At 38.4% G+C, this 15,514-nt stretch overlaps 1 protein-coding gene across 1 annotated transcript in view; it reads left to right on the top strand.

The window, feature by feature from the left end:
- Positions 1–209: 209 nt before the first annotated feature.
- The window catches only part of LOC308621028 (L-lactate dehydrogenase C chain-like), a gene marked incomplete at both ends in the record, with an annotated part of 46,785 nt that continues 31,480 nt past the window's right edge, over positions 210–15,514 (top strand). Inside the window, 3 exon segments of the mRNA XM_081241087.1 lie at positions 210–335; positions 4,728–4,845; positions 11,726–11,899. Of these exon segments, the coding sequence (XP_081097213.1) occupies positions 210–335; positions 4,728–4,845; positions 11,726–11,899 (418 nt within the window).

The following is a 15,514-nucleotide window of genomic DNA, read 5'->3' as shown; positions in this document are numbered from 1 at the left end:
AATACGGATAGATAGACTGGTCCGTGTTCCACTCCTCGACCAGGAATTTTTTTCTTTGGCCTCCCCCTGCTCCTGGCTCCAAAATTCTGCAAACTCAAGAGGTAGTTCCTTAGATGTTCAGTGTGGTTAGTACATCGGTAGGTATGAGTGTGATTAATTCAGGGACTTTGATTTCACTGAAATTGCATTATCTCTGTCAGGTTCTCAAAATGTCAACTGTCAAGGAGCAGCTTATTGAGAATCTAATTGAAGAAGATAAAGTCTCCCAGAGTAAGATCACCATTGTTGGAACTGGTGCTGTAGGCATGGCTTGTGCTATTTGTATCTTATTGAAGGTAAGTGATAAGCCTATACTGTGGCTGAAAATAAGCACTTTTAGGTCTTGTAGATGATCATGAGTGCAGGGTTGCAGGGTTAATCCCTTGGAGCAAATAAGTATCATCTGATTTTTACACAATTTAAGAAACATTTATTTGGAGTTTACCATCTGTTAGGCATTGCCAGACTATTTAAATTTATTCCTAGGAGACGCACTGATTATATTATTTTGTTAATAGTATAACATTTTCTGTTAAAGTGATTCAGCACTTTGTCTTCCTTGAAGAGTAATGGGTGAAAATCATATTTCCCAATGGCTTACACTTAAAATTTTTTAAAAAAATTATATAAGTATTACATTCTCATTATAAAATAAAAAGTACCAAATTTGATAAAATAACAATGGAAGTCCTTGAATTTTCCTTCCTATTTTCAGAATATCTTTTCATGTGCTTGTTGGCCATTTGTATAGCTTTGGAGAAATGTCTGTTTCAAATCTTTTGTGCCCGTTTTTATTTTTCTTTTTTATTATTTATTTATTTATTTATTGGCTGCACTGGGTCTTCGTTGCTGCGTGCGGGCTTTCTCTAGTTGTGGCGAGCGGGGGCTGCTCTTCATTGTTGTGTGTGGGCTTCTTATTGCGGTGCATGGGCTTCCCACTGCGGTGGCTTCTCTTGTTGCAGAGCACGTGCCCTAGGCGTGTGGGCTTCAATAATTGCAGCACACGGGCTCAGTAGTTGTGGCTTGCAGGCTCTAGAGCGCTGGCTCAGTAGTTATGGCACGCGGGCTTGGTTGCTCCGCAGCATGTGGGATCTTCTCGGACCAGGGATCGAACCCGTGTCCCCTGCATTGGCAGGCAGATTCTGAACCACTGCACCACCAGGGAAGTCCTTTTGCCCATTTTTAAATTGTTTTTTTTGTTTTGTTTTTGAGTTGTAGGAGTACTTTTTATATTCTAAATAATAACTGCTTATCAGGTAAATGATTTTCAAATATTTTCACCCATTCCTTGGGTTTCCTTTTCCCTCTGTTGGTTGTGTCCTTTGATGCACAGAAGTTTTAAATTTTAATGTAGTTCAGTTTATCTGTTTTTACTTTTGTTGCCTGTGCTTTTGGTGTCATATCCAAAAATCATTGCCAAATCCAATGTCATGAAGCTTTCCCTCTATCTTTTCTTGTAAGAGTTTTATAGTTTTGGGTCTTACATTTAGGTCTTTGATCCATTTTTAGTTAATTTTGTCTATGGTATAATGTAAATAGTCCAACCTTATTCTTTTGCATGTACATATCCAGTTATCCCATTTGTTGAAAATGTTGTCCTTTCCCTATTGAATGATCTTGGCACTCTTGTCAAAAAATATCTGACCATATATGTGAGAGGTTTTTTTTCCCATGGGCTCTCTGTTCTATTCCATTGGTCTGCATGTCTCTTTATATTAGTACCACACTGTTTTGATTACTGTAGCTTTGTAATAAGTATTGAAATCAGGAAGCTTGAGACCTCCAGCTTTGTTCCTTTTCAAGATTGTTTTAGCTATGCAGAGTCTCTTGAGATTCCATATGAATTTTAGAATGGATTTTTCTATTTCTTTTTTTTTTTTTTGCGGTACGCGGGCCTCTCACTGTTGTGGCCTCTCCCGTTGCGGAGCACAGGCTCCGGATGCGCAGGCCCAGTGGCCATGGCTCACGGGCCCAGCCGCTCCATGGCATGTGGGATCCTCCCGGACCGGGGCACAAACCCGTGTCCCGTGCATCGGCAGGCGGACTCGCAACCACTGTGCCACCAGGGAAGCCCGCAGTAGTGATATCTTAACAATACTAAATCTTCCAGTCCATGAACATGGGATATCTATTTATTTGTGTCTTCTTTAATTTGTTTCAGCAGTTTTGTAGTTTCCAACGTTAAGCTTTTCACCTCACTAAATCTTTTAAAGGTATTATTTAATCTTTATAACAACCTTAGGAGGTAGATACTGTTATCATCTCCATTTATAAATGAAAATACTGAAGCATAGATGTTGAATAGCTTTCTCATGGTCAAATGGCTAGTAGGTGAAAAGGCCAGAATTCAAAACTTGGCAATCTGGACACATATCCTGTACTCTTAAAAGCTTTGCTACATTATTTAGACAATTTTTAGAAACCTGCATAGGGAGATGATGAGAAGAAGCAAAGCCAGTTAAGTTCCAGAACCCCAGAAAGGCTCAGGAGTTGGAAGTATCAGTTACCTCACAAGACAGAGCTAAAGGATGGGACTAAAAACAGGAGGATTGGGCTTCCCTGGTGGCACAGTGGTTCAGAATCCGCCTGCCAATGTTCAAGCCCTGGTCAGGGAAGATCCCACATGCTGCGGAGCAACTAATCCCATGAGCCACAACTACTGAGCCTGTGCTCTAGGTCCCGTGAGCCACAACTACTGAGCCAGTGAGCCACAACTACTGAAGCCTGCGCCTAGAGCCTGTACTCTGCAACAAGAGAGCCACCACAGTAAGAAGCCCGGGCACCACAACGAAGAGTAGCCCCTGCTGTCTGCAACTAGAGAAAGCCCGCGCCCAGCAACAAAGACACAATGCAGCCAAAAATAAATAAATTTATTAAAAATAAAAAAAAGAGGGGGCTTCCCTGGTGGAGCAGTGGTTGAGAGTCCACCTGCCGATACAGGGGACGCGGGTTCGTGCCCCAGCCCGGGAGGATCCCACATGCCGCGGAGCGGCTGGGCCTGTGAGCCATGGCCGCTGAGCCTGTGCATCTGGAGGCTGTGCTCCGCAACGGGAGAGGCCGCGACAGTGAGAGGCCTGCGCACCGTGATGAAGAGTAGCCCCCACTTGCCACAACTAGAGAAAGCCCTCGCACAGAAACGAAGACGCAACACAGCAAAAATAAATAAATTAATTAATAAAAACTCCTACCCCCAACATCTTCTTAAAAAAAAAAAATTCCTTCTGTTGAAATGCTTAGAGTGGTTTCTGTTTTTCTGTCCAGACCAGACAGATACACAGTTGTAAAAATGGATCTGTAAGCATGATCTGGTTTTCTTATCAGTTAGCTGAAACGTGATATATGATTCTTTTGGATGAAACTCCTTATCCTTATCCTATTCCTGATGTATGACACGTAATTTAGTAAATTTTAGAATTTACAGTTTTACAGAAAGGCCAGATGGTGCCCGATGTGGAGGGTGGGGTGGGGAACAGTAGTAAATAGGGACTTTGATTCCTTTCCCTTACTGTTCACCTTTGGAATCTGGCCACTGGAATCTGAGGGAATACATTCCTTCTTCTTCTTCTTTTTTTTTTTTTGGCCACATGGCATCTTAGTTAAACCCATGCCCCCTGCAGTGAAAGCACAGAGTCTTAACCACTGGACTGCCAGGGAAGTCCCCTACATTCCTTCTGTATATATATTCTGTTGCATGTGATGAAAGCCCAATAAATTAGAGTATAGTATAATATATAGAGACTGTATATTGTTCATGTAACTGGAAAAATCTCAGTAGAGCTAGCTTCAGATATTTCTAAATTCTGGAATTCAGACATTTCAAGACACAGTCTCTGCATATCTTAGTCTATACTTCCTCTGTTGGCTTAATTCTTGGGCAGGGTCTTTGTATATGGTGGTGAAGATGGCTATACAGTTTGTTCTTAGAGTCTTATATCATTAGAGCTTATGATTGCAAAGAAAAACGGGACTTCATTTCTCATCCTCCATTTTCTAACCTCATAGACATTATGCTCATTTGTTATGCCTGGGCCATATACCCATTTGTGAACTAATTGCTGCATCCAGAAGGAAGGATGGAACAATTGGTTGGGTCTGGTATCTGCATATCTATCCCTAGGTTGGAGGGCGGATGTTAATTGTAATATACTGAGCCACATGAAATGGTTTCCCACATATAAAGGTGGCTACCTTTATATTTTGGCCATAAGCATTCATACTAAAAACAACTTCAGCCAATTCAGAGATTAAGCATAAGGGTTAAATATAATAAAAAAGGATTTCATAACTTTTCATTCATTTTATACTGTTACCTGAAGTGGAAGAAAACCAATCCTAAAAAGCTTAACAATTACAGGAAGGCAAAGCAATGAATAATTTTTGCTACATTCTTTTGTTTACCTTAACTTCTGGTCTCTCTAGACACATTAAAAGACTTTTCTTGGCCATGCCTTGCAGCTTGCAGTTCCCCGACCAGCGACTGAGGAATTGAACTGGAGCCACAGCAGTGAAAGCTCAGAATCCTAACCACTAGGGCACCAGGGAACTCCCATAAAGACCATTATTTTTATACCACTTTTTCTATTAAAAATGTAACACTCCTTTGATTATAAAATAACCACACAAAATTTTTTCTCTTTCTCCTAAAATTGAAATGGGAACATTTTATTCAGGACTTTCATGTGTTTTAGGATTTGGCTGATGAGCTTGCCCTTGTTGATGTTGCAGTGGACAAACTGAAGGGAGAAACAGTGGATCTTCAGCATGGCAGTCTTTTCTTTAATACTTCAAAGATTGTCTCTGGAAAAGGTTAGTGTTATAAAGTTATTTTCAGAGCTTTAAAAACAAGTAATGAAGTTTATCAAACTGTTGTCAATAAATATAAAATTAAAAAATAGCACTATTGTAATTAACACATATAGTTTAGAAGCTTAATTTTTTGAAAAAAAGAGAACATTCCAGGGGCTTCCCTGGTGGCGCAGTGATTGAGAGTCCGCCTGCCGATGCAGGGGACATGGGTTCGTGCCCCGGTCCGGGAAGATCCCACATGCCACAGAGCGGCTAGGTCTGTGAGCCATAGCTGCTGAGCCTGTGTGTCCGGAGCCTGTGCTCCACAACGGGAGAGGCCACAACAGTGAGAGGCGCGCATACCAAAAAAAAAAAAAAAAAAAAAAATTCCACTCTAATTGGAGAAAATTTGGTAAATACATAAAAAGTATAAAGAAAATTTTAAATCTCGTCTGTTAATGGTTTTGTTTCTTTCCTTTTTTCATTTGTTTTTTATACAACTGACATATAAATGCTTTTTAAACTTGTCATTCAGTCATATATTTTCTCAAGGATATGCAGTCTTGAATAGTTTTGTAATATTACTGATACATTTATCTATATTTAACCTGCTTTATTTATTTATTTATTTATTTTTGGCTCTGTGGGGTTTGTTGCAGTACACGGGCTTCTCATTGCAGTGGCTTCTTTTGTTGTGGAGCACGGGCTCTAGGCTCACGGGCTTCAGTAGTTATGGCACGCGGGCTCTAGAGTGCAGGCTCAGTAGTTGTGGTGCGTGGGCTTAGTTGCTCCGTGGCATATCTTCCCGGACCAGGGCTCGAACCTGTGTTCCCTGCATTGGCAGGCTGATTCTTAACCACTGCGCCACCAGGGAAGTCCCTAACCTGATTTTTGGTTTTTTTTTTTTTTTTTTTTTTTGCGGTACGCGGGCCTCTCACTGTTGTGGCCTCTCCCGTTGTGGAGCACAGGCCCCGGACACGCAGGCTCAGCAACCATGGCTCACGGGCCCAGCCGCTCCATGGCATATGGGATCTTCCTGGGCCAGGGTACGAACCCGCGTCCCCCGCATCGGCAGGCGGACTCTCAACCACTGCGCCACAGGGAAGCCCCTTAACCTGTTTTTCTGATGTGTGTTTTTAGAGGATCAGGTTTCAGGGTATAGTTTGAGGCTATAGAAGAGGAAATGGAGAGCTTAGCCCCATTAGCATTAGCGTCATGTGTTGGCCAACTAAGAAGCCTTAGAGTATTAGGAAAAATAACTTCTATCATACACTGATGTATGTAGTGTGCTTTTTGGTAATGTGATTCAACAGATGTACTTTCTACTAGAATCCCTCTTATCTAACATGATTGGAACTGAAAGTGGTTACTTAATTTTAAAATGCCTGTTAGAAAGAGCCATCATAAAATTTTATATTGACCTAAACATGTTAATGTACTTAGAACTTCATTTGCTGATTTTCTGATTGTAGGTCAAGGACTTTGATCATGGCTCAGCTGACTGGAGTTTTGCAGTGTGTTTTTTATAGCACACCAGTAGTAATCATTTCTATTTCTTTAAAATACTGTAATTAATTTAAAGATACTCATGAAGCAGTCTAATCACAAAATTCTATTAAATTTTTATGGTTTTTCTCCATTTTTATTTCTCTCATACCTAAAAGGAAGATTTTTAAACAACTTTCTTTTAATATGTCTTTCTAAGGCATTCAACTTAATTTTCATAGTAACAATCATTAAAAAAATTAATTATGAAATACTTCAGATATAAAAAGTTTAAGTATAACAAACATCAGTGTATCCAACACCCAGCAAAAGAAATAAAACATTACCAATTCACTTGATACATTCTGTGTGTTACATCTATTCATATCTCAATCCTGAATGTAGTGTTTACCTTTACCATGTATTTCTTTCACCCTCATATTTTAGTGATTTACATCGTATTATATAATTAATAGATATATCTGGCATAAATATATTTGGGTATAAGCGTGACAGATTCTTGATATGCAGCAACTCATGAGCAGAAGTGTACAGATGTACTAGACAGAAGTCTGCTAGTTGAGAGTGTTCAGTGTGCCTTGGGTATCAGTATGTTTTTTTTTTTTTTTTTTGCGGTAGGCGGGCCTCTCACTGTTGTGGCCTCTCCCCCTGCAGAGCACAGGCTCCGGACGCGCAGGCTTAGCAGCCATGGCTCACGGGCCCAGCCGCTCTGCGGCATGTGGGATCTTCCCAGACCGGGGCACGAACCCGTGTCCCCTGCATCGGCAGGCGGACTCTCAACCACTGCGCCACCAGGGAAGCCCTATCAGTATGTTTTACATCAATTTATCTGTTGAGTTTATTGAGTGGAGTCAAGTTAAAAGAGCTACTCCTGTATTAAAATACTTTAAAAAATCATTCAGCCTTTAATTTCTAGTCATATGGCAGGATAAGTACCTGAATCAATCCTTTTAGTAAAGGGGAAGAAGTAAAATTATAAAAACGTACTTTTTGATTTTACAAAAAAATCAAAAAGAAGATAAATATAAGAAGAGGGACAACATATAGAACTAAATAAGAGTTTAGCAAGGATGCCAGACACAAAATTATTAACTATTAATAATTATTAACTATTAATAATATTAACTTAATAACATTAACTATTATTAATTATTAAAAATCTATTCAAAAAGAAGCAAAAAATTTTAAAGGTATTATTTATGTTATCAAATATAGGAAGTACCTAGGAATAAATCTAACAAGACGTATAATAGCGTTTATGCAGAAAATAATACAGCCTCATTGAAAGATGTTAAATATCTAAATAAATGAAGAGATCTGCCTTGTTCATAAAAGTCTCAATATTGTAAGATGTCTGTTCTTCCTATATTGATTATAGATTATATGCAATCACAGTCAAAACCCAACAAGTTTTATTGTTGTTGTTGTTATTGTTGTACATAATAAACTAATTCTAAAATTCATTCAGAAATTCAAAGGTCCAAGAATAGACAAGACACTTTTTTAAAACATTGTTAAAAACACTTATTTTGATACAGTCTATCATAAATAAGTCAGTAGAGGTTCCACTCTGCCACAGATGCAGCTGTGCAGTGAGAACCCTGTGCCATCCAACTGGTAAATGTCTGAAAGATGTTCCATCTCACCTCCCAGGCAGAGTGCACACCTTCCATGTTCTTCCTGTCCATTGATCGCTTCCAAATCCAGATGACCAAATAGTCCTTTATCCCCAAAGCAGGTTCAAAACAGTAGGTTCAAGCATTCTTCTCAAATCCCAGGTAAATTTAAAAGGAACAGAGCTCCAGTGGATGGCAAAGTGCCCACCCTTGAAGAGCTGCTGCAGCCTCTTTGCTCAGCTCTTCACCATGGCAACAGCCTGGGCTGCGCAGTCAAGAATACTCTTGAAAAAGAACAAGGTGGTGAGAACTTGCTTTACCAGATATCAAGACTTATTACAAAGCTACACTAATTAAGTGCAGAGACAAACAAAAGATTGTTATATAACACTGATCATATTGTAGATCAATGGGAAACTTGCAGACTTATAAATTCTTTTTCTTATGGCAATAGTTGTTTTTATGGAAAGAAATAAAATTGAGCCCTTTCCTTTTTTTTAAAAAAAATATTTATTTATTTATTTGGCTGCAACGGATCTTCGTTGCGGCATGCAGGATCTATAGTTGCGGCATGTGGGATCTAGTGCCCTGACCAGAGCTCGAACCTGGGCCCCCTGCATTGGGAGCACAGAGTCTTAGCCACTGGACCACCAGGGAAGTCCCCTGAACCGTTTCTTGATAACACACACAATTCCAAATTGGTTAAAGACCAAAAATATGAAAGGCAAAACTTCAAAGCTTCTGTTTAGAAGATAACATAGAATATCTTTATGACCTCAGGATAGGGAAGAATTTATTAAACACAAGGACACAAAAAGCATGAACAGTAAAGGAAAGAGTATAAAGTTTAATGTTTATGTTCTTAAAAAGGCACTGTAAAAGAGTGAAGAGACAAATCGTAAAGTGAGAGAAAATATTTGCAACATAAACAACTGGCAAAGGAATAGTGTTCAGACTAAAAGTACTTGTGTAATAAATAAGATAAATATAGGTAGCCCAATAGAAAAATAGGAAAAGACTTGAACATTTCACAAAAGAAGAAACTCGAATTGCCTATAAATATAGGAAATGACAATCTCATTAGTAACCAAGAAAATAAAAAGTATATCAATATACCATTACACACCTATTAGATTGGCAAAAGTGTGATAATATTAAGTGTTTGTCAGGATGTGGAACAATAGGTTTTCTCATGCATGACATGTAGAATTGTATTATAGTAAAACTACTTTTTTTTTTAAGTTTGTCATTACCTGGTGAAGTTGAACATGAACATATCCCAAACCTAGAAATTGCACTCCTAGGTATATTCCCAAGAGAAATTTGTGTACATGTGCACTAAGATACATGTACAAGGATGTATAGTGTTGTCATTTGTAATAGCCCCAAACTGGAAATAATTCATTGTATAACAATACTAAGTTGATCAATTACGCACTGTAATATTACACAGCAATGAAAGTGAATGAACTACAGGGACACACATTAACATGGATAAATGTCAGATAATATTTATCTAAAGTAATACATACCTTATGATTCAAAACAGATAAAACTTAATATGTTATTTAAATATGAATAGGTTGTAAACCTTTTTAAGGTTTTAAGGTAATATGAGACCAGAATCTGTTATTATGGATCTAATGATCAAGTTAGGGGTATAAATACAACATAACCACAGGAAGGTAATATAAGGCACTATAAATAAGAACTATTTGAGAATTATAGGCAGTAAGTGCTATAAAAATTCAGTGAAATCAGAGTAGTATTTATGAATGATATAATTAAGGGATGCCTGGCAGAGGAATTGGTATTTGAAAAAGCCTTTGTTCCAGACCACTATGGTTTGCGGTCTCTGGGAGGACTGAGTTATATTTAGAAAGGAAAATAAATAACAGGTAAGGAGATGATGGCATTAACAGAATCAGGGTACCTGGAAAATCTGAAATAAAAATAAGACACAAAGCTAGTAAGTTAACTTGTTGGCAGATTGTGAAAAGACTTGATATTTTACTCTGGTATACACTTTAACTGAATTTGTTGGACATAATATTTCAAATAGTTGATCTGAGCTATGGCGAGATGATTCTGGAGAAGTTGCAAGGTTTTTTGCCAGTTTATTCTCTAAAAGTCGACGGGGGAGGAGGGAGAAAACGAGGGGCTGGGATAGAGAGTTACAGAGAGAGAGACAGAGGTTGAGAGATTACTTTGGATTTCTGTGGTTAGATAAGACTTTATGGAAGATGATGTCAAGCAAGGTCTTTGAGCAAGAGTGAGTAGACTATGTACGCAGAGAGAAGAGAACTTCCTCCTGTAGATCTTTTTTTTTTTTTTTTGCGGTACGCGGGCCTCTCACTGTTGTGGCCTCTCCCGTTGCGGAGCACAGGCTCCGGATGCGCAGGCTCAGCAGCCATGGCTCATGGGCCCAGCCGCTCCGCGGCATGTGGGATCTTCCCGGACCAGGGCACAAACCCGTGTCCCCTGCATCGGCAGGCAGACTCTCAACCACTGCGCCACCAGGGAAGCCCTGAGTAGATCTTTTATTTGATACAAGGGAAAGATAATCTCTCAGATTAATGTGAAACTTGCCAGCCTAAGAAATGAAATTCTCTAAGTTTGTCTTTCTAATTAAAATCTTTACTGGGGCAGGAAAACCTTTCAAATGTTTATGGTTTATAAATTGGATTAGAAAGATATAAGAATGATCATAGAGATGCAATAGTATGTTTAAAATCAAGCAAATTTCCTTTCAAAAGGGCATAAAAATAAATTTTTTTAAATGGAGATGGCATATAGAGATTTTAGCTAATTTAATTTTTGACATCCAAATAGAAAATAACTTCTAAGTATATGATAGTTCTTAAAAAGTCCAGTATGGGATAGTGAGCATTGTAAAATATTGTTGTTGTTTTTTTTATTATTTATTTTATTTATTTAAAAAAATTTTTGGCTGCGTTGGGTCTTCGTTGCTGTGTGCGGGCTTTCTCTAGTTGCAGTGAGTGGGGGCTACTCTTCGTTGTGGTGTGTGGGCTTCTCATTGCGGTGGCTTCTCTTGTTGCAGAGCACGGGCTCTAGGTGCACAGGCCTCAGTAGTTGTGGCTCGCGGGTTCTAGAGCGCAGGCTCAGTAGTGGCGCACAGGCTTAGTTGTTCCGCGGCATGTGGGAACTTCCCGGACCAGGGCTCGAACCCGTGTCCCCTGCATTGGCAGGCAGATTCTCAACCACTGCACCACCAGGAAAGCCCCTGTCATTGGGTTTAATAGGTGAAACATTTTACAACTGGTCATCAGATTTAGAAGGTAATTAATTTTCTTGTGTGAATCAAGAACTTGTTTATGATCTCAAATACATAAACACGTTATAATAATAATTTTAAGTAAATAATGTAAGTAAATACATTCTCACTCTTTGAATCATGAAACACACATAAATTCTCAGAGTTCTAAGCTTCTGATTCATATGGTATTTCTGAAAATCCAGAAAGCTGACTTGCAGTGCCTCAGGCCTTAATAACAAATGAGAATGTGGGCTAAAAGCCATGGTAGGTTCTGTTATTATTTTTTTTAAAAAAGCCATGTGAACATTGGTAAATCATAGTGACAAAATTTCCTTCAGATTATACAAGATAACATTACTATATGGAAAATCTGTTCATCTGCAAATGCCAGACATGAAGGTAGTACTTTAATACTATCATCATACAATAGACTTTTAAAGAATTAAAGCACAGTGATTATGGCAGTCTTGATCCAAATAGTTTCTTTTGTTTCCTTCTTTAGATTACAGTGTATCTGCAAACTCCAAATTAGTTATTGTCACAGCAGGTGCACGTCAGCAGGAAGGAGAAAGTCGCCTTGACCTGGTCCAATGTAATGTGAATATCATGAAATCAATCATTCCTGCCATAGTCCAAAATAGTCCTGACTGTAAGATGCTTATTGTTTCAAATCCAGGTGAGTCTCTTCTACTCCGTTTAACTGCATAAGGATGATATTTCCATACCATTCCTTTTTTTTCTTTTTAAAACAATGTCATTTAGGTAAATTTATGACAATAAACCACACCCATCCAAATACACAATACTTTGTTTTTTTCCAGCTTTACTGATATATAATTGACATATAACATGTAAGTTTTTTAAAATAAATTTATTTATTTATTCATTTATTTAATTTTTGGCTGCATTGGATCTTCGCTGCTGCACACGGGCTTTCTCTAGTTGCAGTGAGCGGGGGCTACTCTTTGTTGCGGGGCGCAGGCTTCTCATTGTGGTGGCTTCTCTTGTTGCAGAGCACAGGCTCTAGGCACGCGGGCTTCAGTAGTTGTGGCACACGGGCTTCAGTAGTTGTGGCTCGTGGGCTCTAGAGCACAGGCTCAGTAGTTGTGGTGCACAGCTTAGTTGCTCCGCGGCATGTGGGATCTTCCCAGACCAGGGCTCGAACCCATGTCCCCTGCACTGGCAGGCGGATTCTTAAACACTGCACCACCAGGGAAGCCCAACATGTAAGTTTAATGCATATAATGTGGTTATTTGTGGTGGGAACACCACAAAAGAAAGGAGGGAGAAGATTCACTAAGAGAAGATTTACTCTCTTAGCAACTTTCCAGTATATATATAAAATATAGTAGTGTTAACTATAGCCAACATTAGATCCTCAGAACTTATTCATCTTACATCTGGAAGTTTATATCCTTTGACCAACATCTCCCCATTTTTCCTTTCCTCTAGCCTCTGGCAACCACCATTCTATTCTCTCTTTCTATGAGTCTGGCTTTTTTAGTTTCCACATATGTGACATCATACAGTATTTTTTTTCTCTGTCAGACTTATTTCACTTAGCATAAGGCCTTCAAGGTCCATCTGTGTCACAAATGGCAAAATTTCCTTCTTTTTTGTAGCTGAATATTCCACTGTATATCTATATACCACATCTTCTTTAGACATTCATCTGTAGATGGACATTGAGGTTGTTTTCATATCTTGGCTATTGTGAATAATGCTGAAGTGAATATGGGAGTGCTGGTATCTCTTTGAGATACTGATTTCATTTCCTGTGGATATATGCCCAAAAGTGGGATTGCTAGGTCATATGGTAGTTCTATTTTTAATTTTTTTGAGGAACCTCCATACTGTTTTCCATAGTGGCTGTACCAATTTTCATTCCCATAGGCAGTGCACGAGCGTTCCCTTTTCTTCACATCCTCGCCAACATGTATCCTCTTGGTGATAGCCATTCTAACAGGTGTCAGGTGATATCTCACTGTGGTTTTCATTTGTATTTCCCAGATGATTAGTGAAGTTGAGCATCTTTTCATGCACCTGTTAACCATTTGTATGTTTTCTTTGGAAAAATGTCTGTTTGGTTCCTCTGCCCATTTTTATTTATTTATTTATTTATTTTGCGGTACGCAGGCCTCTCACTGTTGCGGCCTCTCCCATTGTGGAGCACAGGCTCTGGACACGCAGGCTCAGCAGCCATGGCTCATGGGCCCAGCTGCTCCGCGGCATGTGGGATCTTCCCAGACCGGGGCACGAACCCGTGTCCCCTGCATCAGTAGGCGGACTCTCAACCACTGCGCCACCAGGGAAGCCCATCTCTGCCCATTTTTAAATCGGAATTTTTGGTATTGAGTTGTATGAGTTCCTTAGATGTTTTGAATATTAACCCCTTATAAGATACATGGTTTGCAAATATTTCCTCCCATTCTATAGGTTGCCTTTTCATTTTCTTGACTGTTTCTTTTTCTGTGCAGAAGCTTTTTTGTTTGATGTAGTCCCAGTTATTTATTTTTCTTTTGTTGCTTGTGCTTTTGGTGTCATATCCAAAAAAATCATTGCCAAGACCAATGTCAAGGAGTTTTTCCCCTACATTTTCTTCTAGGAGTTTTACACTTTCAGGCTTCTGATTAAAGCTTTAATCCATTTTGAGTTAATTTTTGTGAGCAGCATAAGATATGGGTCCAATTTCATTCCTCTGCATGTGATTATTCAGTTTCCCAACACCATTCATTGTAAAGACTGTATTTTTCCACTGAGTATTCTTGGCTCCCTTGTCAAATATCCCTTGACAGTATCTGCAGGGCTTATTTCTAGGCTCTCCATTCTGTTTCATTGGTCTATATGTCTGTTTTTATGCCAGTACTATACTGCTTTGATTACTATAGCTTTGTAATATAGTTTGAAATCAGGCAGTGTGATGACTCTACCTTTTTTCTTCTTTCTCAGGATTGCTTTGGCTATTTGGGGTCTTTTGTGGTCCCATATGAATTTTAGGATTGTTTTTTCTATTTCTGTGAAAAATGCCGTTGGTATTTTAGATTGCATTGAATCTATGGAATGCTTTGGATATTTGGACATTTTAACAGTATTACTACTTCTAATCCATGAACGTGGGTTGTTTTTCCATTTATTTGTGTCTGCTTCATTTTTTTTGCATCAAAGTCTTATAGTTTTGAGTGTGCAGATGTTTAATCTCTTTGATTAAATTTATTCCTAAGTATCTATTGTTTTTGATATTATTGTGAATGGGATTGTTTTCTTAATTTATTTTTCAGGTAATTTGTTGTTAGTGTATAGAAACACAACTGATTTCTGTATTTTGTATCCTGAAACTTCATTAAATATACTGATTAGTTCTATTAGTTTTTGGTGGGGTCTTTAGGATTTTCTATAAATAAGGTCATATCATCTGTTATCAGAGACAGTTTTACTTCTTTTATTCTAATTTGGATACCTTTTCATTTTGGTTCCTGCCTTATTGCTCTGGCTAGGACTTTTCAGTACTGTGTTGAATAGGAGTGGTGAGAGTGGGAACACTTGTCTTGTTGCTGATCTTAGATGAACAGCTTTCAGGTTTTCACCTTTGAGTATGATGTTAGTTGTGGGCTTGTTATATATGGCTTTTATTATGTTTAGGTGCATTCCTTCTCTACCCACTTTGTTGATATGATATTGACATGAACAGATATTGAATTTTGGTAATTGCTTTTTCTGCATCTATTGTGATGGTAATATAATTTTTATTTTTATTCTGTTAATGTGGTATATCACATTTATTGATTTGCATATGTTAAACCATCCTTACATCCCAGGGATAAATCCCACTTGATCATGATTTATGATCCTTTCAATATATTGTTGAATTTGGTTTGCTAATATTTTGTTGAGAATTTTTGCATCTGTATTCATCAGGGAAATTGGCCTGTAGTTTTCCTGTAGTAGCCTTATCTGGTTTTGGTATTAGAGTAATGCTGGTCTCATAAAATGAGTGTGGGAGTTTTCCCTACTCTTCAATTTTGGGGAAGAGTTTGAGAAGGATTGGCATTAATTCTTTAAATGTTTGGTAGATTCACCAGGGAAGCCATCTGGTCCTGAACTTCTCTTTGTTGGGAGATTTTTGATTACTGATTCAATCTCTTTACTCATTATTGGTCTGTTCATTTATTCTATTTCTTCATTATGTAGTGTTGGTAGGTTTATGTTTCTAGGAATTTATCCATTTCCTCTAGGGTATCCAATTTGTTGGCATATAGTCGTTCATAGTAGTGTCATGATCCTTTGTATTTGT

The sequence above is a fragment of the Mesoplodon bidens genome (assembly GCF_964165515.1).
Source record: "Mesoplodon bidens genome assembly, chromosome: 7".
NCBI classification, from domain to species: domain Eukaryota; kingdom Metazoa; phylum Chordata; class Mammalia; order Artiodactyla; family Ziphiidae; genus Mesoplodon; species Mesoplodon bidens.
Note: the sequence above shows the minus strand (reverse complement) of the source record. Positions and strands in the feature narration are given on the sequence as shown.